The sequence below is a fragment of the Botryllus schlosseri genome, chromosome 16 (assembly GCF_051294905.1).
Source record: "Botryllus schlosseri isolate E-star chromosome 16, Bs_hap1, whole genome shotgun sequence".
Classification (NCBI taxonomy): domain Eukaryota; kingdom Metazoa; phylum Chordata; class Ascidiacea; order Stolidobranchia; family Styelidae; genus Botryllus; species Botryllus schlosseri.
In genome coordinates, this window is record NC_137251.1 from 22094500 (window position 1) to 22117710 (window position 23211).

The 23211-nt window shown below is 40.2% G+C and overlaps 1 protein-coding gene across 3 annotated transcripts in view; it reads right to left on the reverse strand.

Annotated features, from left to right (window-relative positions):
- Nucleotides 1-23211, reverse strand: part of LOC145459207 (uncharacterized) — a 49532-nt gene that overhangs the window by 19797 nt on the left and 6524 nt on the right. Inside the window, exons 4-13 of one of the 3 annotated variants that reach the window (XM_080337838.1) lie at nucleotides 20408-20580; nucleotides 18565-18631; nucleotides 13424-13561; nucleotides 9342-9389; nucleotides 9196-9279; nucleotides 4543-4581; nucleotides 3763-3819; nucleotides 3237-3326; nucleotides 2170-2278; nucleotides 566-678 (exon numbers count right to left, since the gene is read on the reverse strand). In XM_080337838.1, the coding sequence (XP_080193964.1) occupies nucleotides 566-678; nucleotides 2170-2278; nucleotides 3237-3326; nucleotides 3763-3819; nucleotides 4543-4581; nucleotides 9196-9279; nucleotides 9342-9389; nucleotides 13424-13561; nucleotides 18565-18631; nucleotides 20408-20580 (918 nt within the window). Of the gene's footprint in view, nucleotides 1-565; nucleotides 679-2169; nucleotides 2279-3236; nucleotides 3327-3762; nucleotides 3820-4542; nucleotides 4582-9195; nucleotides 9280-9341; nucleotides 9390-13423; nucleotides 13562-15025; nucleotides 15269-18564; nucleotides 18632-20407; nucleotides 20581-23211 lie in introns of those variants that run through there. The other 2 variants (XM_080337839.1, XM_080337840.1) reach the window with 2 other exon arrangements.

Sequence of the window (23211 nt, forward strand, 5' to 3'; positions counted from 1 at the left end):
TCTATGATATATTAGTTGTTGGTTTCGCATTCCATTGAGGTCGCGTTTTACAGTTTTGGAAAGTGAAGCAACATCCTTCTGAAAAACCCGCCGGTGCCAATTGGTTAAAGACGATTTGCAATTTTTTCGACCACATACCTATTTCATTGCACTTTGTGACCATGCTCTGGGTCATTATCGTGCTACATGTTCGCATGTCGTGATTAGACCAATCGAGGTTTACAGCCTTACTCTGTGGAAAATATCATCCAAACTATAATACTCGTTGATCAATCAACACTCAGTGGCAAGGAGCGTATCATTTCAGTTCTTGAAAAAATAATCCCTCTCTACTCGCCTCGAATCATCAGAGTGACTATTTGAAAAAAATTCTAGTACCCGGATAATTGTGCCCAGTGCCTAGCCCTCTTTGTCAGTTGCATACTTTAGCCGTACGTAATTACATTCTAGCTTGATTTTTGAAAGTTGACCAATCCGCAAAATTTGTTTTGAAATTTTAGCATCTCACAAGCTGACAAGTTTCAGAACCGCTGACCAACACAACACATGGCAAATGCCGTCTTACCAGATTCTGTCGGTATTTCTCCAAAGATTCTAATCCACTCCTCTTCGCTACTGAAGCAAGTTGAAAGCTCCAGTCTGGACTTGGCTCCGTGCTCATTTGGCAAAAACGAAAACCTGAAAAGCAACGCAACTCGAGCAGAAGTGACGAAATCAAATTTGTGTAAATTTGAAAGAGCGTAGTGTTCAGACTTGTACTAAATACTAACTGCCAATACAACGAGTTCAGGGTCAAGCAAGAGCTACTGGTTTTTTGAGTAGTTATAGTTCTAGCTCTAGTTGCACGTTTTAAAAAAAAATTTACTTACTTGCCGATCAAGATAGCGTAATGGTTAAGCGTCCGGCTTCTTGATCGGTAGGTCGTGGGTTCGATTCCCGGCCGGGTCAGACCAAAGACCTGATTAGTAACACTGGTATCCATGGCTTCCCTGCTTGGCGCTCATGCATTACTGGGATAGCATGGAGGGGTGGTGCATGACTTAGAAAGTCGTAAAGGCTATATCTGCACTTCCTTGTCCAGCGGCATATGCACATCATGCACTCATGGTATGCATATGCGCAGATCGTGTGTATGTATATCATGAGTCGGTGTATATGCCGCAAAAACATCAAGGACAAAAATAAACTACGTCCTTTCCTTTCCTTTGTCAAAATATGCGTCGTCATTTAACGTGAATCCTAAATAACCATGTTCTGTTGTGTGATGTGCTTGCAGCCATTGCCAGCTCAGATTTATCACTACTAACAGTGGCGTAGCCCGGGGTGGGTTTTGGGGGTTGAAACTCGTCCTATTTCAAACTTGGACTGATGTTCATTGGACTTTAGGTCTCGTTCTAGTTGCGCATTTTGAAAATCCAGTAGTTTGTACAAGTGTGGCAGTGTTTCTCAAACCCGTCAAAACTAATTCGCACGTAGAACAGAGGTTTTTAACCTTTTCTAAGGCATCACACTCTAACACAGGGGTTCTCAACCTGGGGGACGCGCCCCCCTTGGGGGGGTGCGGGAGGCTCTCAGGCGGGGCGCGACAAATTTTTCTCAATTTTGTAAATGTCTGTATAAATTGGGACTAAACATGTGTGTCACAACCATTCTGAAGAGACAATTATTGAAGATTAAACTTAATTCGTATTCTAGAAAGCTTGCCAAACTCAAACTCCAGCAGTCGCGCTCAATGGAGTATAGGCTGACTTCATCTTCATTTGAGCAAATTTTGATATTCTTTGAAGATATAGAGAAAATCCTACCTGCAAGTCATTCATTACTTTATAGCTTTGGCCAGGGGTTCTCAACCTGGGGGCCCTTGGGAAAAATAATTGCCCCCAAGGGTTTAAAATATTGGATGACCACCTATAGAATGCAATTGAGATTACAGTGTCTTAAATACCTATTTATCTATAGCCAACAGCATCTAGAAATGTGTGGCATTTCTAAACTGCATTCCATAATGTGGCACAAGTGCTACACAGCTGTGCAGAAGTTTCAGATAAAAGTAGTCTGATAGGTAAATACTAGATAAGTGAAAGAGCAGAAATACTTTGAGACAACAACAACCAACTGGAAAGGCAACACAATTTATCATCCCATACTAAGACAAAACCGAAATCTTACCGATAGACATTTGAGAGATCATCACTCAATTCTGTAGTAACACTGAGGTCAATACTGGTTCTATCCATGCCAGTGCCGATCACCGCAAATTTTTCATCGAGTATTTCATCTGAACAGGAGATTCATTCTTTACCATGCTCACACACTACATCTAACTAGTGCAGACACTGGACCGGTGGTGTCAAACTCAATTTGGGTCACAGGCCGGATACAAACCTTTTCACTGCTTGCGTGCAGAATTGACCGACTAGAAAGTTTCCAGCTTTTACAAATTACATCATTATTAGACTTATAGCTACACAGTTATTTCCAAATTGGAGTAGAACTAGAATTACTGAATTCGCAAAAATTTGTAAATTGAATTCGATTCTGAAATAGAAATCAAATCAAGTTCAATTCAAAACAAACCAGACTTGATTCTAATAAGCACGAGAATGACAAATGTCTGTACACTCAGCAAGCTTGGCTCGTTACGCACGGCACAATTCTTCAGTAGGATTCTCAGAAAACAAGAAATTACATTAGAATTAAAATGACAGCAAAGAACGATTTGAATTAGAATACCATCATTTGGTTCAAATTCAGTGCTTCTAATGTGGGCGACACTGCCCCCAGTGGGCAATTTTGAGAAACATGGGGGGGGGGCAAAAATAACAAAAGGGGCGATTGGGGGTCGAAAGGGTACGAAGGGAGAAAATTTTGAATCTGGATCTGCCTCGAAAGTCGACGAAAAGAAAAAGGTAAGCTCCCAAAGATTAAATGTGGTGGTGAAGGGTCTTTTAGGAGTCATTTCGAAAAAAATGACCTATTTTTAGTCAATTCACCAGCGTTCACAGATTAGCTGTATTAAATTTTCCGTTTATATATCCTCTTTTTCGGTCCCGAAAGTATGGGGAGCAAAAATTTGCGTTGAGCTTAATAAGGTGGCGATGAGTTGAAAAAGGTTGGGAACCGCTGGTCGAATTAGTCAATTAGGCAACTAGATCTCTTAAGTTTCCAAAGTCTGGCCCGGTGTTTGGGACAGCTCTGTACTAGACACTCCGTAAAGTTGATATCACAAACCATACCTTTGGATAACAATGTTTTTGTGGGCACAGAATACATCCATCTTGGAATGATCTTCCACTTCACTTCGTCCAGGTGAATCTTGGACCAAACTGTAAAGAAATCAAACAATTTCCATGCTATAACTATTATGCTCAGACAGGGTTGTCGCCTGCCGAAAAAAGGGCCAGGCCTTGAAACTTTTCCATATTGAGCAAGGTAGAATCAATTTTTCAAATGTTAAGTAGGCTACATGCATAAATGCCGATAACACAGGGATCAGATAAGTTTTGTTGTGTTATAATCCAGTCGAAGCTCCACTTTGAAATGCTATGCTAAGAACTAGAAAAGAAACAAGAATACGTAATTTGGTTGGAATTTGGAAATGCAGGAGCTAACAGCAGCTAATACAGTTAGATACCAATGGCGCTATGTAGTGAGAATCCTTACATTTTCAAATGCAGTAGCAAACATGATCACAGGATAGGTTTGTGCTGGTGAAAAATCACTTGAAGAAATTAGTTGAAAATGACGAAAACACAAACTTACATGGGGAAAAACTGCCCATTCTGATAGTGTTAGGATCTTGACCAGATTCATTTCTCTCTGCAACAGGGAAGAAAGCCTAACCAATTCAGTCTTGAATAATATCCTAAAACAACAGGTCAATTCATTTCTTGTTTCCTATGCACCGGTAGTTTGTTATAGTTAGTGCTGGTAAAAATCGAGTACTAGAGTGATTCAATTCTGAATCGAGAATTAGGCTTCAACTCGAGCTGAGTATCACTCATTACAACAGTTAGGGATGATACAGAAAGTTCAAATATTTACCTGTTATGCGACAACAAATAAATAATATGAGTTTTATATCACAAAAGATAATTAGGTATTTTTTTCGACCGAGCCTATTTCTTTGCACTTGCTGACAATGCTGTTGGTTGATCACGATTTCACAGTTATGTCATTTCCAGTAATGTACGTAGTTTTGTACTAGATGTTTTATAGTCCGCGATATGACCATTCTAGATTTCAAACATTCCATGATGAGAAATGAGCTTGATTTCAATTTGAATACTCAAGTCAAATCATTTTACCCAGTCCTAGTTATAATGCAGGCCGACATGCTTTTATCAGAACAAAGGAGGGACAGTTCAATTGAGTGAAAAATAATTCAAACAACGGCTCCAAACTTTTTTCTCTCGCTTAAATCAATGACAACGGCGCTTCTCAATTTGTTACAAAAATAAAAAAGTGAATTAAAAATAAAATTTTGCCATTGAAACGAGCTGTCACTTACTTGATACACGTTCACAAAATCGATAGGCGTACCTTCACTTTCTCTTTCTCCGCTCCCACTCATTCCAACACCTACAGTAAGAGAGTAGAGGAGATCAAATGAGGTGAAGAACTTCAATATACAATTGAATAATATATTTATGTCATGTTTCGTATCTTGCGATACGATAAACCGAGGTTTACAGTTTTCTATAACGGAGAATAGTGTAGAAAGTATAATTCCCATCGATAATATAACTGTTTGAGGTGAGGAGTGTGTCATTTCAGTACTCGAATCACGGAGCCCAGCCCCACTCTTGGGTTGCATATTTGGACAACTACAAAATTTTCAGCATTTCCAAATTAGATTGGAATTACAATTATGAACATACAGTTTATTCCATATTACAGTAGAATTTAAATGATAGCTTCACAGTAGGGCTGTTCAAAAATAACTTTGTTTTCCGGATTCCAGGGATTCAATGATTAAGGGTGGAGCCCAATTCTTCTCCTCAACTAAGTACTGCTTAAATACGAATCTCCACTCAACTAAAAATCGATTGGTACTCAGCGCTGAGTGCGCGCCAATTCTCTCTACTCAGTTAAGTATCGATTTCTAGACGTCGTTTTCCGAGATAGCGTTGCCAGATTTTTTTTCGCCTTCGACCGGACACGCGTGAACGATTTTGTCATGACAACACGACGCTATCGTCCCTATTTCGTCACTGACCAACAAAGTAGACGCAGTTCTCACTGATTTATGCAATGAAATGAATGCAATGAATACCCTCAGCTGATCCACACTCTTTGAAGACGATCCAATAGAAATATATAAATACTTGAAGATACCCGAAACGTTCCTATGTCCCACAGGAGTATATTTGCAAGACGCTACAAACCCATTCGAAATTTATGAAGATAAGTTTCACAGCAGGCGAACACGCCTGAAGGAACAAAATAAATGCATCTATATCGTGAAAACAAATTGAAAAATTAACAGATTTTCAGGATTTCTTTCCAATTCTCTTTGCCCCTCTACCATTCAAATTCCCGAAGTACCCAGACCCACCCGACATTTTCTCCCTTAATTATTCAGTATTTCTTATTGTTTCCAATAGCTTATTGCTGCTATTGTCGAAACTGGCTTGAAGCCATAGCGACTCCATCCCAACACTGATCTTACCATGCAGGAACTCTATCAGCTGATCGAGGTTCATGCTAGGGGTCTGTTCAAGATGCTTCGTATATTTAATTGTGGGAAGAGCATGCGTAATATTAATAATAATCGTTAAGTTATATTTTTCATCTGAACAAGTCACACACATTGTAGAATGCGATAAGACACAATGCGATGTAATGAATAGATATGAGGATATCGAACGACACGCAGTTGCGATCTTTTTTACACTGACATCCACCTCGGCGGCTCGGTCTAGAGTGCCCGATGTCACAGTTCTTTTCGATGTTGATCTTTCTGAAGCCACGGCCCTTTCTAGTTCTTTCCATTCCTTGTGAGTGCTTTCTTTCGACGGGTCTTTTTCTGGGCTTTTTTTTTGTCGCCGTAACAACGGCGACAGCGGGGGATGCTAGCGCATTGTGGCTGCAGAAGTTACCATTCCGGTATACCGAGATTCCGTACAACAAGAAGTCGAAAGGGTACAGAAGATAAAGACAAATACAATCATAAACACAACATCCGTCCAAGCGCCACTGATGTCAATCGCTCAGCAGAACCTCACATCACGAAATTGTGTACCTATATACGACAATACCGGTACTCCGGTATTTGGCGGGTGTTGCCTGCAGTTGCCTGCTCGACCGTGAAAATTGACACTTAAGTCTGGTGGTGCGTTGACTTAGATTTGAGTGCCGATCTGGACGCGTTTGAGTGTGAGTATACTTTTTGGCGTGAGTTGAGTAACGAAATCGTTGCTGAGTACAGAATCGCCACTCAGCATAGAAATTGGGCTCCACCCTAAATAGTTATGTTGTCAAGAAAAATACTGCACACCAAATTTGGCTCAATTACAACCAGTAGAACAGGGGTGGCCAACCTTTTCGACCAAAGGGCCACATGAGATTTATGAACCATTTATGAATTTATGATTATGAAGCGCGGGCCACTTGAATGATGATGTCGTTTTTTTTTGGTGATTTCAGTGAACATGCGTCCATCATTTTAGGCAAAGGATTCATAGCCGACGATCTTTCTGCGACTGCAGACGTGAAGTCGCAGTTGTGCCACATATTCTCTCATAATTGTGAGAATAGTCAGACTCAATGCCGTAAATTGGGCGTATTTTTAAATTTTCTATTTCAAGTGGGGGCACCAATACTAAAATCAAGGAATCGAGTGCTAACAAAAATATCGAGTCAAATAAATCTGCAACAAATTATTCTACTTTATGGTCATATGATACAAAGATCTACGAAAAATGTGGATGGACCCGACCTGCGCCATTGTATCTGCGTCGGAACTGATATTTTAGTCATTAACATCTCAAAGTTCGCGGCCAGGCTTATCAAATTTTTGGTTGGTCTTGCAAGTTCACAATACATTACCTGGGTACCGTAATTTATTTTTTATATTGGAACTAATTTCGAGAATTACCTTGAGGGCCACTCAAAACCTTCTCGCAGACCACGTTTGGCCGCCCCTGCAGGAGAAGCTGCCGCAGAGCCAACTGAAATTTTTTAATTTAATATAAAAAAATTTCAAATTTTTCTGTCAACCCCATGAAATTGTTGAGTTGTCAACAAAGACGATGCAATACCATTTTGAAGCAATTCCAGCCCGTAGAAGCAAAGTTATTTGAGTTTTTCATTCATAATTCTGGGATTTCCCACCGTCAATGCTATTTTTGCATATCCACAAGTTTCAACTGCAATAACTTCGCTTCTACAGGTAGGAAGTGAGCAGAAATTGTTTTGATTGAATTAAAAAATTGAAAAAAAAATATTATACATTCAAAAATTTTAATTGTTTCTGCGGCGGATTCTAGGCCTACTGGTTGTAATTGAGCCAAATTTGGTGTACGTCTTTTTTAGGCAACCTAACAATTTAATCAGTGAATCCCTGGAATCTGACAAAAAAGTTTTACACAGCTTTCACAAATTATATTACAGTTAGAATGAGTGAGTTTGCAAAAATTTAGAAATTGAATCAAGTCTAGATCAGTGGTTCTCAACCTTTTTCACCTCGCGGACCGGTAAAATTTCAAAACATGTCTGGTGGACCGGTGAACTTTTATAATTGAAATGAGGCCAAAATGTAAAGTATGCAGCCGTTTTTTGCAACTATATGATGATAGAGAGTGACATTTAGAGGGTTTTGATCGTAATTAAGTATCTTCATGGTGGCATCAATGTGATTTTAAGGTAGTGAGTCTGCTATGTCGAGGTAAACTTGCTTTCTCCAGATAAACGTGCTACGGTCGAAAGTCATTTACAGTCTTTCACGCCGAAGGCCGTGGGTTTAACCGATCGCGCCAACACGATTAATATTTTTGTCTTTGATAATATCCAGAGAAGAAGCGTTTCTGAGCAGAACCAAGCACCTTGTCGTGCTATACCGTGCTCATTGCCCACTGCCACCAGACGCAGGCTACTCTGGCAACTACGAATACAATGCGTGCCACAAGAAAACACCTTACAGCAGCTTTATACCGGCCATGCCCAAATCCGGGTCGAAAAATTACTTCGTCGGACGTCAGCCCACCCCAAAAAACGTTGGTTTTGAGCCCCCACAGGGCGATAAGCCAAACTTTCAGGGGCTTCGCCTCCAGACCCTACAGTTGGGTGGATGTTTTCACCTGTACTTGTGAGCACATTTATTCTACTTGGTGCAAGCAGAGAGTTAATGTATCCTAATCGCGCCAATAGCGTAAATTTTCGATCATTCATGACTGAATCGGTTGTCTCGCTGCACAACTTTCGGAATCCCATGTTAGCCTAAACTGCATTATGTGTTGGTACGTCCTGGCGCGGTAATGGCTGACGCTCAAATGCCTATTTCTATATATCATGCGTATTTCTCGGAAAAGGGCACCTATAAGCGAGGCATCTATTGACAATAAATCGTGCAAAGCGCGAAAAGAAATTGAAAATTGTTGGAAAACAAACAAAAAAATACTTTATGAATTATGTTCATTTAAAAAAAAAAATTTTTGGCCCTTTTCAAGCACAGCGCCATCTCTAATTGGGCGTTTTGGGGTGCCCCATACAGTCCTGCACAAAATGAATGATCGAAAACGAATGATCGCGCAAACTGCGCTGTTTAGCGATGAGTCTGCTCGTAGGCCTCTCTATTCTGCAGGCTACTTGTCGCCTTCAACATTGCATCTTGAAATCAAGATATAAAATTGTAATATACCTGGCGGACCGGCAGGAACGTCGTCGCGGACCGGCGGTTGAGAACCACTGGTCTAGATCATATCAAATCAGAGTTTAGTCTAATAAGCACGAGAATGGAAAGTGTCTGTGCACAAAAGCTTAAATCGTTTCTTACCATACAATCATCCTTTAGCATTTTCAGAAAAACCAGAAATTCGATCAGAATCAAAATGGCAGCATGGAAATGTTTTACAGGTTAGATGAGAATTAGATTAGAGGTATTTCGCTCTAGTTAGTCAAATTAGACATCTACAATTATTTATTTGTCCAAGAGTGAAAGCCTGGTATTGCTATATGGTATGAGTCGTTACTCACCATTACTAGAAAACCCGTTCGAGTTAACAGGCCAGATATTGTCTTCTTGACTTTCATACAGTGTTCCAGACGACTCGTCTCTGTCTGCTCCAATGAGAAAATAGATGACGGCTTTACTTGTGCATCAATTGATGTCACTTTATTACCAAAATCTCCCGAGTCTTCCTGCGTTGCTTGGCTGTCGATTTCAATTACTGAAAATAGTAACAGAATGTGATTTTTACCATATAATCAATTGCTTATGTCATCGGGAAAAGAAAATAGGGTTGGCTACAAGTTGATAACACATAAGCTGAGTAGCGGTTAGTTACAAAGTATGGTAGCCTATTTCTGGTTTTTCCGGATACTCAAGCACGGTTCTCAGAGTTGATTTTTCAACCATTTCGATACTATTTCACACAGTGGAAGCCTAGTTTGGTCGCATCGCAGCATACGAAATATGTAATGCAAACCTTCACAGCAGGGCTGTTCAAAAATGACTTTTTTATCAAATTCTACTGGCTACTTGATAAAATTGGTATGTTACCCAATTGAAGACTGCACACCAAATTTGGTTCAATTCCAACAAGTAGCCGCATTGCTACAGGAGAAGAATTTTTTATTTAATATAAAAAATGAATAAAAGAACTTTCAAAATTTTCTGTTCGCCCCATGAAATTGTTCCGTTATCTATAGAAACGATGTTCACCAAATTTGGCTCAATTCCAACCAGCGGAAGCGGAGTTTTTGCCACCGAAAAATTTGGATTTGACTAAAATAGTATTTACGGTGGGCCCGCCCAACTATCATAAATAATCAAAGAATTGGTCACTGTCAATGCTATTTTATTCAAATCCAAAATTTTTCGACATCAATAACTCCGCTTCCGCTGGTTGGAATCGGGCCAAATTTGGTGAACATCGTTTTTATAGACAACAGAACAATATCATGAGGTGAACTGAAAATTTTGAAATAAAAAATTCTTCTCCTTTAGCAATGTGGCTACTGGTTGGAATTGAACCAAATTTGGTGTGCAGGCTTCAATTAGGTAACCTAACAATTTTATCAAGTAGGCTAGCCAGTAGAATATGAGAAAAGTCATTTTTGAACAGCTCTACTATACAGGTTGGGGAAAATGACATTTCTGTGAGCTTGCGATCAAAATACGGCATTGCCACTAAGTGCAATGAAATAGGCGTGGTCGAAAAAAAACAGATTATCTTAAATGTGGTGATGAAGTGACATAATATTTTCCTTGTGGCCGCATAAAAGGTACATAATTGAACTTTTCACACCAACATACTCTCATAATGTCATAATGAGCGATACTCCATAACTCGATTCTAAGGGTGGAGCTCAATTTCTCTGCTGAGTGGCGATTCTCTACTCAGCAACGATTTCATTACTCAACTCACGCCAAAAAGTATACTCACACTCAAATGCGTCCGGATTGGCACTCAAATCTAAGTCAGCGCACCACCAGACTTAAGTGTCAATTTTCACGGTCGAGCGGCCAACTGCAGACAACACCCGCCAAATACCGGAGTACCGGTATTGTCGTAGGCGCACTACTTCGTGATGTGAGGTTCTGCTGAGCGAATGACATCAGTGGCGCTTGGACGGATGTTGTATTTATAATTGTATTTGTAATTATCTTCTGTACCCTTTCGACTTCTTGTCGTACGGCATCTCGGTATACCGGAATGGTAACTTCTGCAGTCTCAATGCGCTAGCATCCCCCGCCTTCGCCGTTCTTACGGCGACAAAAAAGCCAAGTAAAAGACCCGACGAAGAAAGCACTCACAAGGAATGGAAAGAACTAGTAGAAAGGGCCGCGGCTTCTAAAAAAGATCAACATCGAAAAGAACTGTGACATCGGGCACTCTAGGCCGAGGTGGATGTCAGTATAAAAAAATGACTGCAACTGCGTGTCGTTCGATATCCTCAAATCTGTTCACTACATCGCATTGTGTCTTATCGCATTCTACATTTTGTGTGACTTTTTCAGATGAAAAATACAACTTAACAATTATTATTAATATTGCTCATGCTCTTCCCACAATTAAATAGACGAAGCATCTTGAACAGACCCCTAGCATGAACCTAGATCAGCTGATAGAGTTCCTGCATGGTAATATCAGTGTTGGGATGGAGTCACTATACCTTCAAGCCAATTTAGACGATAGCACCAATAAGCTATTGGAAACAAGAAATACTGAATATTTGAGAGAGAAAATGTCGGGTGGGTCTGGGTATTTCGGGAAGTTGAATAATAGAGGGGCAAAGTGAATGGTTCAAATAGAAATGGAAGGAAATCCTGAAAATATGTTAATTTTTCAATTTGTTTTCACGATATAGATGCATTCTTCCGTTCTTTCAGGCCTGCACTTACGTGTTCGCCTGCTGTAAAACTTATCTTCATAAATTTCGAATGGGTTTGTAACGTCTGCAAAAATATACTTCTGTGGGGCATAGGAACGTTCCGGGTATCTTCAAGGATTTATATATTTCTATTGTGTCATCTTCAAAGAGTGTGGATCAGCTGAGGGTATTCATTGCATTGAGATAAATCAGTGAGATCTGCGTCTACTTTGTAGGTCAATGACGAAATACCGACAACAGCGTCCTGTCGTCATGACAAAATCGTTCACGCGTGTCCGGTCGAAGGCGAAAAAAAATCTGGCAACGCTATCTCGGAAAACGACTTCTGGAAATCGATACTTAACTGAGCAGAGAGAATTGGCGCGCACTCAACGCTGAGTACCAATCGATTTTTAGTTGAGTGGAGATTCGCATTTAAGCAGTACTCAGTTGACGAGAAGAATTGGGCTCCACCCTTAGTCTTTGTACTCAATTTGGAGCCAAATTACTTAGACATTCGATTTTGTCCAGCCCGAATCAAGACATGCAGTGTACAATACAACACACAATGAACAAATGGACAAATAAAAATTGTTCAGCTTTTCTAAATCAAATCAGGATTAGAATTAGCCTATAGCAGGGGTGGCCAACCTGCGGCCGTGAACACGTAATTCAATGAGTAAGCTATGTGTTGGCGGCCGTCAACAGGCAAATCCAATTTACGAATTGACTTTCCACTATATAGGCCTACTGACAATCTTGATGGGAAGTTCAGAAATAACAGCATGCAACAAAGTGACTAACAACAATTGGCCCACCAGAAAATCGATCATCATTTATAACTTGCCCTACATTTTCGACAACAGCCTCTCCATCAACTCTACTGACGAGCTGATCGTTAATATTAATGATGATATTCATTTGTCAATCTGAAAATTTGACGTGCTTCGCGCAACCATAACGAATCCCGGTTAGTGATCATAATATGAACAATTGCGATTTCGGTGCGTATAGTAAGCCCATTTGAATAAATAAATCAGTCCGGAGCTCACCGTAAATGGATATTTTAACATGGATATTTGGCGTCCAGTTAGTTCATTACGACTATGCCCTGGAGTGCTGTGGGCTACATGAGTAATCGAAATGCGCCTGTGATTGGCAAAATAGTTGGCCACCCCTGGCCTATATCTACCAAATGATATTAGAATATAGCTACACAGATTTTATCCAAATTCGATTAGAATTAGAATGATAGCTACAAAGGTTCTTCCAAATTAGATTAGAATCAGAATTATAGCTACTCACACAGTTTTTCGAAATTGGATTAGAATAGAATGATACCTACACAGGTTTTTCATATTAGATAGGAATTACAATTATGGCTACAAACACGTTTGTCCAAATTAGATTAGAATTAGAATTATGGCTACAAACATGTTTGTCCAAATTAGATTAGAATTAGAATTATGGCTACAAACATGTTTGTCCAAATTAGATTAAAATTACAATTATGGCTACAAACATGTTTGTCCAAATTAGATTAGAATTAGAATTATGGCTACAAACATGTTCGTCCAACTTAGATTAGAATTAGAGCGGTTTTTCCAAATTCGATTCTAAATCAAGCTCATTTCATACCAAAACATGGTTCATTCTAATGAGCACGATATAGCTCTCCAGTAGCATTTCCAGGAAAACTAGAAATTGGACTAGAATTAGACTTAGAGTTGTAAATATTTCACATTAGATTACCGCAATTTTATCCTAATCAGACTTACTAGACCATAATTATGTAGGCCTAGTCCTCGAAGTCTGGGTGTTGTAATAACCATTAGTAGACCTAGCACAGACCACACCCTTTTGCCAACTTTACCATTGAAACACTCACAAGCATCACAGTTCTCTCCTGTATATCCGATATCGCAGATACTAGTTTTCAAAAGTGTCGGGAATCCATGGACACAGAGATCTTGCGTTGAACTGCCGGATTCTTCAAACAAGCTCGAGCCATATTCTGATTCTTCTTCTGTAAGCATATTTCAAACTATGATGTAAAAGCTCAGAGGGACTAGGTGATGAATGAATTTTCCACCGTAACTACTATTTTTTCAAACCCAAAATTTGATACTCTCATACAGTTATTCCCAAACTAGGTGACAGTAGTGTGCCGCCACAGATTCTCAGTTGTATAGAGAATATATTTTTGGCTTTTGGAAAAGAAGTGTATAAATATTTTCAAAAAGGCCTGAAGACCAGCGCATGTGACTTAAACAGCTGACAAATAAGCACATGTGACAATGAAAGTAATTATGGCATCGTAATAAATAAAGCAATCGTACAACAGAAAATTAATTAATTAATTCACGAAAAAGCCATGTTTTAATTTTAAAGCCCATTTCTACAAAAGAAGTTTGATGAATTTTGGCTGTGCGCTCCCAAATCCTATTCCATGGTTGGTGCGAAAACAATCAAAATCGTGTTAACATTTACATCCTCATGGCTACGTGAGCTTGACATTTCTTTTTAGAACGAGACACACTGATTGGAATTTATGACAAAAAGAGCTGGTAAGTTTGTCATTGTCAACAATGCAACCTCGTTTCTGTTGTATATGTAAGTTCTGTTCTGTTAATATAAACAACCACATGCATCTTTTTTAAAGCAACATTTCTAGGCCTAACTGTGCCGTGATGGTTTATAATTTTTCTGGTATGCCACAGGCTGAAAATGTTTGGGAACCACTGTTCCAATGACTTACCAGTGACTTTTACGGATTGGAATTGAGTCAAATTTTTTAGGCAACGTTTTTGGACAACCTACTAATTCCATAGGGTAGGCTAGTTAGTACGTTAGTACTAGCCAGTCTTCAGGATTACCGTACCACGACCTAACATCGACCTCGCCCTCCGCCACATGCCACCCCATTTTGTCGCTTGGGTCTTATATTCTCTGCATTACTTTTCATTCAGTGTGCATGCCTCTTATTTACTTCGCCTAGGCTAAGGTGGGTGTCAGATCTTAATGGCTACTCCAAGTTGTTTCGACACCTTCCTATCTTTTCATTGTATCGCAGTCTTGTGATGTTTTGAAACGATGAAAATACTAATAAACCTGACTGACTGACTGACTGACTGACTGGGGGAAGAAATACGAATTTCAATAAATCCAAAATTTGCCACTCTAATATTTGCGTTTCTAGAAGTTGGAATTGGGTCAAATTTGATGCCAACTACGTACTTGAGTAGGTCTACTTTCCAGGCCTAAAATTTTTACTTCCACTAAAGAAGTTTTGGAAATTCTCCTCACTTCAATACTGGTAATTGAGTACCAGCGTCGGCTACTTCGAGCACCTCCGCCCAAGTAGATCCTTTCATATTCTTTGGCATAGTGCCCATCCCTAATAACGCCCCCTTGTTCAGCCAAACGCCAATGTGTTGTGGCCGCCATAAATAAACGTAAGTACCCGAAAAATACCGAATTTTCCCCCTACCTGAGTCACAATACTGTCCGGTATTACTGAATTCGCAGCTACTACTGCTACATGCCACGAAAACATGGAGAATTCCGTTGATAAATGTGAATTTGATCCATCTCTGGAAGGCAGTCATTCTATGATCCAAATCATTTCCGACGGTGTATTCTCTCAGATAAAAATGATTTTGTCCGACGGAGCTGGTTATTTCGTCAATATCAACGCCGACAGTCACCCAGGAGATACGAATTTACAATTGTAACTTTAGGCCCATTTACATGACGGTTTAAGTCAGCTTCGAAGCTGACTCGTCGATCCGACTCTCTCGTATTCGATGAAAAGAGAAAGGCAAACTGCTTCAAGTCGACTCGAGCCTCAAGCTGTTGTGTAATGTGGTTTACGATCGGCTTGAGTATTTGGTCATCGGCGTCCGGCGATTTTCGTTCGACGGCGCTGTTTTTTGCCGCGCGGGCTTTTGGCATCGTAATTCATGTTTTTCATCTGATGTTGAGAAATTGGGCAAACATGGCAAGGAAAAGTGGGGTTACTTTGTAAGTGCTCGCTTGTTTACGATGGAATATATCATATGTAGTACACCTGTATCGGAGTAGCAACCGTGCTCTTTTAGGGCAGTTTTATATTTGATATTTGGCTGCGACGCTTCGATCTGTAGTAGCCTATAGTTGCTGTCATCAGCTACATAAAAGGGCTAACAAGGTAAAACGTTGCATCTGTATTTCAACTTCTCAGACTACAGTTCGGAAGAGATGTGGATTGTACCGGTACTACAATTCGACTACGACATGCATAGTGAACTGGTGGAAGAAGCGGCCTTGCAGTGTGCTATATTGATACGGGAATACATGAACGATTGCTGCATTTCGTACATCATCATCATCATCATCATTGGTTTATTAGCAATTTTATCACTTCAATACACCACAAAAAATGCGATACACTGAATAGACAGGAAGATGTCGAAGCGACTTGGATTTGTCAATGGAATCGGACACCCACCTTGGCCTAGGCCAGTGGTTCCCAACGTGGGCGATATCGCCCCCCAGGGGGCGATTTGGCGATCTAGGGGGGCGAAAATTACGAAGGGGGCGATAGGGGGGCGAAAATGGACAAAGGGGGCGACGGGGGGCGAAAATAGCGAAGGGGGCGATAGGGGGGCGATGACGCGTCAAAACGGCTGACCTTTTTTTTTTTTTTTTTTTTTTTTTTTTTTAGTCATCCACCTAGCCATTCGGAGAGAAAAAACGTTATTTTCAGCTCTGAGCAGAGAAAGATGACCTTTTTTTTTTTTTTTTTTTAGTCAACCCCCCGCCGGTGATTACAGCCTGTATGCCCAATTATCGGTGCACAAAATTTGGGGGGCGATGATCGGTGTTGACCTTGAAAAGGGGGCGATGGGTCGAAAAAGGTTGGGAACCACTGGCCTAGGCGTAGTAAAGAGGAGGCATGCACACTGAATGAAAGTAAAGAATACAGTATAGAAATAGAAAGCGACAAGAAATAGGGCGGCATGTCATGGGAAGCGAGATCGATAGGTCAGTCGTGGTCCGGTAATCTTGAGGATGGACTGTATTTATTTAGTAGTAATTGCTTGTATTTCGACTTGAATGTGGACATGCTCGTCGACTGTCGGATGGCCGGCGGGATACTGTTCCACACATCAGGTCCGGCATATTTGATGGAGCGATGATCTTTTCGGTCGATCATATGATATTTGGACGACGTGGACGCGCGTGTGTTGTACTTGTGCGCTTTTGATTCAGAGGTAAAGAAGTCATTGAAATATTCGGGGCAACGACCGCAGTGAAACTGATACATAAACTTGGCCTACTGTTCCACTGGATAAACTGATGTGAGCGCGCATGTGATGGGATGGAGCTGGTGTCTCTCCCGGGTGGATGATATGGAGATTTGTGACTCTCCTGGTGATGATGAAGCGCATCGGTGTTAGGATTATTGCTTTGTTTTTAGTTCTGGGTTATAGTGTTCTGCTGATATGATGCGGTCGTGCGGGTGTTCACGATTTTCAGCTTGCCATTTTGATATTGTATTCATGGTAGCCTATGTGTTTGTGAGGGTGCTGAAATTGGCACTTCTCAAAGTTTAATTGGATGGTAGCAATTTAGTAGTAGTGCTCTATATTGCTCTTTATGACAGTTTTTATAGACATTCTTGGTATTGTTAACTTCCTATTTGGTATATCATGCCGACAAGATGCTTCACTGCAGTAGTTCCTGTATCGTGACTGACTCTTAAGTCACCGGCATACATGGGGTAGTCTGTGTCTGTTACAGAGGAGCGGCCGAACAACTAGAGGTCACATGGGGTTTGCAAGTGGGTCACTTGAGTGTTAATGACCTTATTTTAATCGCATCGACAAGTGATGCCTGACATATCAAAACAGTCGTTACTCCCGCCTATACTCCACGGCCCATCTTCGTTGACGCCGAAAAAGCTAGCTGATAACTTATACTTGTTGTTTTCCTCTACAATCATGATATGAACAATATTATTTTCCTCTACAAATATCGATATTATGAGTATCTCATCATCCTCGTTAATTTCGAGGATAAGAAACGTTTCAGAGTACGACCAAACACACATTGTCGTTGTACCTTTGCCCACCAAACTTACTACGAATATATATTTGTAAGGGGTAAAGCGACACCGGGTCGTCCGCGATACAGCTTCCTGCTTCCTGAAGGATCATGTAAACAGGGCCCTTTAACGAGTCAGCTTGGAGATGAGACGTGACGTCACTGGAGACGACTTGAACGCCAAGTCGAGTCGAACATGTAACCAGGCCTTTTGATTCAAGAGTCTCCAATAGCGTCGGTTCTCCAATGGCGTGATCGAACAAAATGGCTGACATAGTTCGATAAATATACCGCAAAAGGGAAGTTTTGATGAGAACTGAGGGGGTAAACGCTGTTTTAATTGGTCATGTCGACTGCACGAGCGAAATGACCGTTTTCTTTTTATTTGATTGGCTGATACGCCGATCTTGAATTACATTTGGATGCCCCCCCCCCCCGCATTGCTCCGAATCCACTCCGACTCCGCTCCGATGCTCATCACTATAGTGCATGCCTCCTCTTTACATCGCCTAAGGCCTAGGCCAAGGTGAGTATATGATTCCTAAGACTACTCCAAATCGTTTCGAGACCTTCCTATCTTTTTATTGTATCGCATTTTTGTCCTGTATTGAACTGATAAAAATTGCTAATAAACTGAACTAGAGCTAAGAATACGTGTAACATATTTCATAATTCTTCAACTTGGGTATCAAAGATGCTGGCTACTTTGACCGCCTCTGCCAGTAAGCTATATCAAATACAGATCACAATTCCCAACACAGATTGTAGATTATTCCTGTTACTATGCTATATGAAGGCACGGAAATAGCCGATATTTTGTTACTCTCGTGAGTCGTGACCCACACCGATCATTCCTTTCAAAGTATGATATCGACTTGATATTGCCATCGAAACGATAATATGTAATCGGCCCAGCTCTAATCATATAATAATACGCCTTACCCGCAACATTCCCGATTTCACCGAGAACATTTTCAATCCTAGATGAGGATGGATCGTCTCCGTCTCTCTATAAATGGGAAATGACAAGTTGCGACAAAGAATATACGTAACGAAATCGATAGATAGGCTACATATCATTTATTTCCACTTCTAAATACCCTGCGATGGTTGAATAAATAGTCAGTGTTTCTTATCTCAACGGCATAAATCGCTATAATCAAATCCATATATATAGACAACGATTTTCGAGGAATTCTACAATAATAGTCAGATCTTATTTTCATCCGATCAAGACGACACACACATGTAGGGTTGCATTTGAACAAACGTTGTTTTAAAACATACTTTGTTTAAAACATGTTTGGAACGCGTGCAGGAAATAAGTTTCAGGTTGTTGTCAGAGTTTGAGCTTTTGGAGATAATAATTCATCCGATTGGCACGGTCAGTTCGCGTATGACTTCGACACTGCTGCGGTACAGGAACGGATTGTGACGTCGACAGTGGGACGCGGAATGGCGGGAAGGAATCGTTTCGGACGACGCTCGATTTCTATCTATGCATTCCTTTTTGGATCACAAACCTAGCATTATCAGATCCACGGATACTACTATGAGCGCTGAATAATTTGTTATCCTCACCGGCAGACCGATGTCACACTGATGAATTCTAGACTCTTTAGACCTGGTGTAAAAGGCCATATAGTAGACGATCACCATATTCCAATACCAACCAACAACAATGACAACCGTACTTGTTACCGACTGAACAGTGAACGGCCACAGCATATTGGCTATTTTTTTGGTATCAATTTACCTCCAGTTGAGCCGATCATCATTCCAAGCGGCGTTGTTTTCGTTTTTCCGTATATATTGAATAGCTAGAGGTTTAGTTATTTTGATTACTTCGAGGAACAGACTGTTGTGATTGATTCATGAATACATTGTAAATATCCCTCCCATTTAACGTCCCTATTTGCCTACCTGCCTCCATACTCCATTCGCGAGTATTTTAGTTTGTCAAGCAAAATGGATAAAACGTTGAGTTTGATTATTACCACGGTATAATTTTGAAGTAGGTTCTGTATTCCTGTACGATCTTTTAGGTGTGAAGATACATAGTATACACTCTTTCTTTCCAAATCGAGTATGATCTGCTTCGAGTAAAGTCGAGTATTCGACTATCTCTCATGATGACGTCGCAACAGTATGAATGATGCTGTAAGTTCAAATATGTACTTATACATTTTACGCGACCACAAAGAATATAACGCCAGTTCTAGATCACATTAAAAAAGATTTTGTAATTTTCCGACCAAGCCTTTTTCGTGGAACTGTGAGACAATGTTGTGCAAGTTGCGCTTGCGAGCTGTTCACGCCTGATTTCCATAAACCCACAAACGTGTTGTTGTGTAGCTTACATTTTACGTATGCTGCGATAAGACCAATCGAGATTCACAACCTTCCACAGCCAAATATTGTGTCCAAACTATCATTCTCGGTGGATAAATTAAGTATTTATGGAAATGAGATTATACATATAACTTCAGTAATTGACAGAATCATCTCTTACTACTCGAGTTGAATCATTAAAATTAAAACATGATTCCGATTTGGGTGCTGGAATCATTGCGCCAAACCAAACCGAACTTCGTATGTTCTGTTTACTTTCAAAAGAATTTTCTGATCGTGTATTTTCGGTAAAATGCCAACATCTGGTTTGCATATATAGTCAAAACGAGGAATGATCGTAAACCAGAAAAAAAACTTTCCACTATAGTTTTATTTTTATTTTTAAAACCCTAAATCGTCTCAAATACAGATAACCACACACACAAAGGCCTACCTCATAAAGCCCGAAAAAGGTAGTTTCCTCTCTCATCATATCTCCCCCACTAGAACTGAAATATTCTTCTGATGCTCCCGAAAAATGGTAGAAGTTTGTACTAGTCGTAGACTCGCTAGCTTCAGATTTATCGTCACCTTCCGTTTGCCATTCATCCTCGTTGGCGGCGATTTCTGCCGTACACATAAACACTTTACCACTTTACTAGTGGTTGGTAAACTTTTTCGAATGTGAAGCAAATATCAGTATGTGTCTCAAGCCTCACACATCGAAATAATACATTTATAATGTTATTATGCTACATTTCTACGGGCATGCATGAAATAGAGAAGATAGAGACAGCCAGTTGTACGCTACGCAGTTCTATGAAACATATGTGACGCGGAGGATTGCAAGCTGATGAGGTGCAATATTTTCCTTGCGCGCCGCAGGGAAAGATGCGGAGGGGCTCAGATTCAGACGCAATAATATTTAATAGACGACCATTTGGACGACCACACATATCAATATGGAAGTTTTGGCTAACTAGCGACCGTCATTTTAGGCTAAAGTTCAATTCATAGCCGCCGATTGTTTTGGGCACCGCGCTTTGCCTATAGCTGCATGTTGGTCAAACCTTCATGTCTTCAAGTGTCCCGGCGCGGATATTGTAAGCACCGAAATAAATGTGTTTAATAGTCCCGCACCTGCACATTCACCCCTGCTATACACAGTCTATTCGTCACAGGTGGTCATGTAGTTGGTACCAGAGATGGATCGATTACATTAATTCAGTTCAATTAAAATTACAATTAGGCTACTCCCTTGCATGTTTCAATTACATTACAATTAGAATTACACTATGCTAAAAATATCAAATTACAATTACAATTACTGGTAAACATGTAATAATTATTATTACAGTTACAATTACTGTTAAACATGAAATTGAGTCGGTATATATCTGCTCTTTGACGACCGTAGCCAAGTAATTAGCAATGATCTCGAGCTATTCATGTTTCTCGACCATTCTTGAACTATTTCCAATCATCCTGTCCTGAAAAATACAGAAAATTTTTAAGCGACTGCTAACAACCAAAAGTTTGAGCGACTGGCAACGACCCGAAATGTAATCAAACGAAGTCACAAAGCTGAGTAAGGCAAATTAAATGTAGCCTTAGAACTAATAAGGCGTCAGCGATAAGGATGATACCCAGAAGGAGTGTAAAAATAAATGCAAAAGGATAGAAGCTCTTGACAACTACAAATTACAAAATGTTGGTTCACATTTACAGTTTCACTTGCTAAAAAACTGTTGGATTGCATTTGATGAATATTAGGGTGCAAAACATTTCTGGCTCCAGTAAATTTGGTTAAGATTGGGGGTAAGATTGGGAGAACATATTTTCAAATGCATGATCTAGTTCAGAGGTCTCAAACTCAAATGTGCTCGCGGGCCAGTTTTCCCGTTTTGACGACGCCGCGGGCCGCAGCACTTATAGGGGTGTTCTATGTCTTTCCAAGTAGGCCTTATTTGGCGGGATTGAATTGTCCTATTGAAAGTGAGACGATCCAGCAGACTGACAGTAAACAAACATCGTCAAAATATATGTGATTTACTCTTGTATCAATTTAGGCCTGGCACAAAAAGAATCATCACATTTATAACTATTTGAATAGAATTGTTGTTGCACTTGATACATATTAATTGTAAGATATAGACACCATATGGCCGGAAAAATGTATGATGCCATCATAAAAGCTATCGGGTTATAATTTTGCAGCTACTATGAATATTTTGAATTTCACAGATTGATAATAGAGACTGATCTGATATCAAAACATTTTTAGGTTGAGCATTGTAATTCCAATCCAGGATTCGGGTGTACGTCTGATATGTAGGCTATTAATCTCATGGCCAAATATCTTCAAATACAGGAGCAGAAAAAATATAAATATAATATAAATATATTAATGAATTTGTCTTAGTGATTGAATTATCGGAACGCCGAACGGCCCATTGTTGTTACATCGTTGGAGCGTACCACTACGGTATACTCGGTACCTTGAAGTGGCCTTAACAACATGGATTAGCGACCAAAGATGTAACGAACAGATTGCCCATGGTTGCCATAACTACTCGCTTAGTTAGCGAAATACCAATCTGCGACCTTCTGATCTATTACTATTCCCCTGATACGCGATTAGTTTGTTGCGTCCATGGTTCTAACAAATTCACGGCATTCCGAGTCACTCCGAGTCAACTCGGGTCATTTTCATTTTGCCATCGAGTTAGTCCGAGTCTGAGTAATTCTGAGAAAGGTCACGTCCAATTCCAACTCACAAATTTCAGTCACGAATCGTCTAAGGGTCAGGTTTTGTCACCATGAATTGGAAATGTGGCGAAATAGTGAATCTTCCCCTGTATGGTAGCGTTTGCAATAGATTTGATAGTGAAGTTTGATTTATAGTTTCAGGCTTTCGGAGCAATTTAAGAGGGAATTTTGACTTTATAACCTGAAAAGATATATGTGACACGTAGGCCTATATATTGTCAAATTATTAAAAATCTTAAAATGTCGTCGCGGGCCGCACAAAATGCCCTGGAGGGCCGTATGCGGCCCGCGGGCCGCGTGTTTGAGACCTCTGATCTAGTTTGATGAAGCCTTGGTTTGAAAACTTGAATTTCTTTTTGCAATTGTTGCAGCAAGCCTCAGTACTGGTCAAAGATTACAAAAACTCTGACCGTGGTATAGGAAGAAAATGGCTCATCACAGGTTTCGTAAGAGATTATTTCCTGTTCGTCCATTTTTGAAATATTAAGA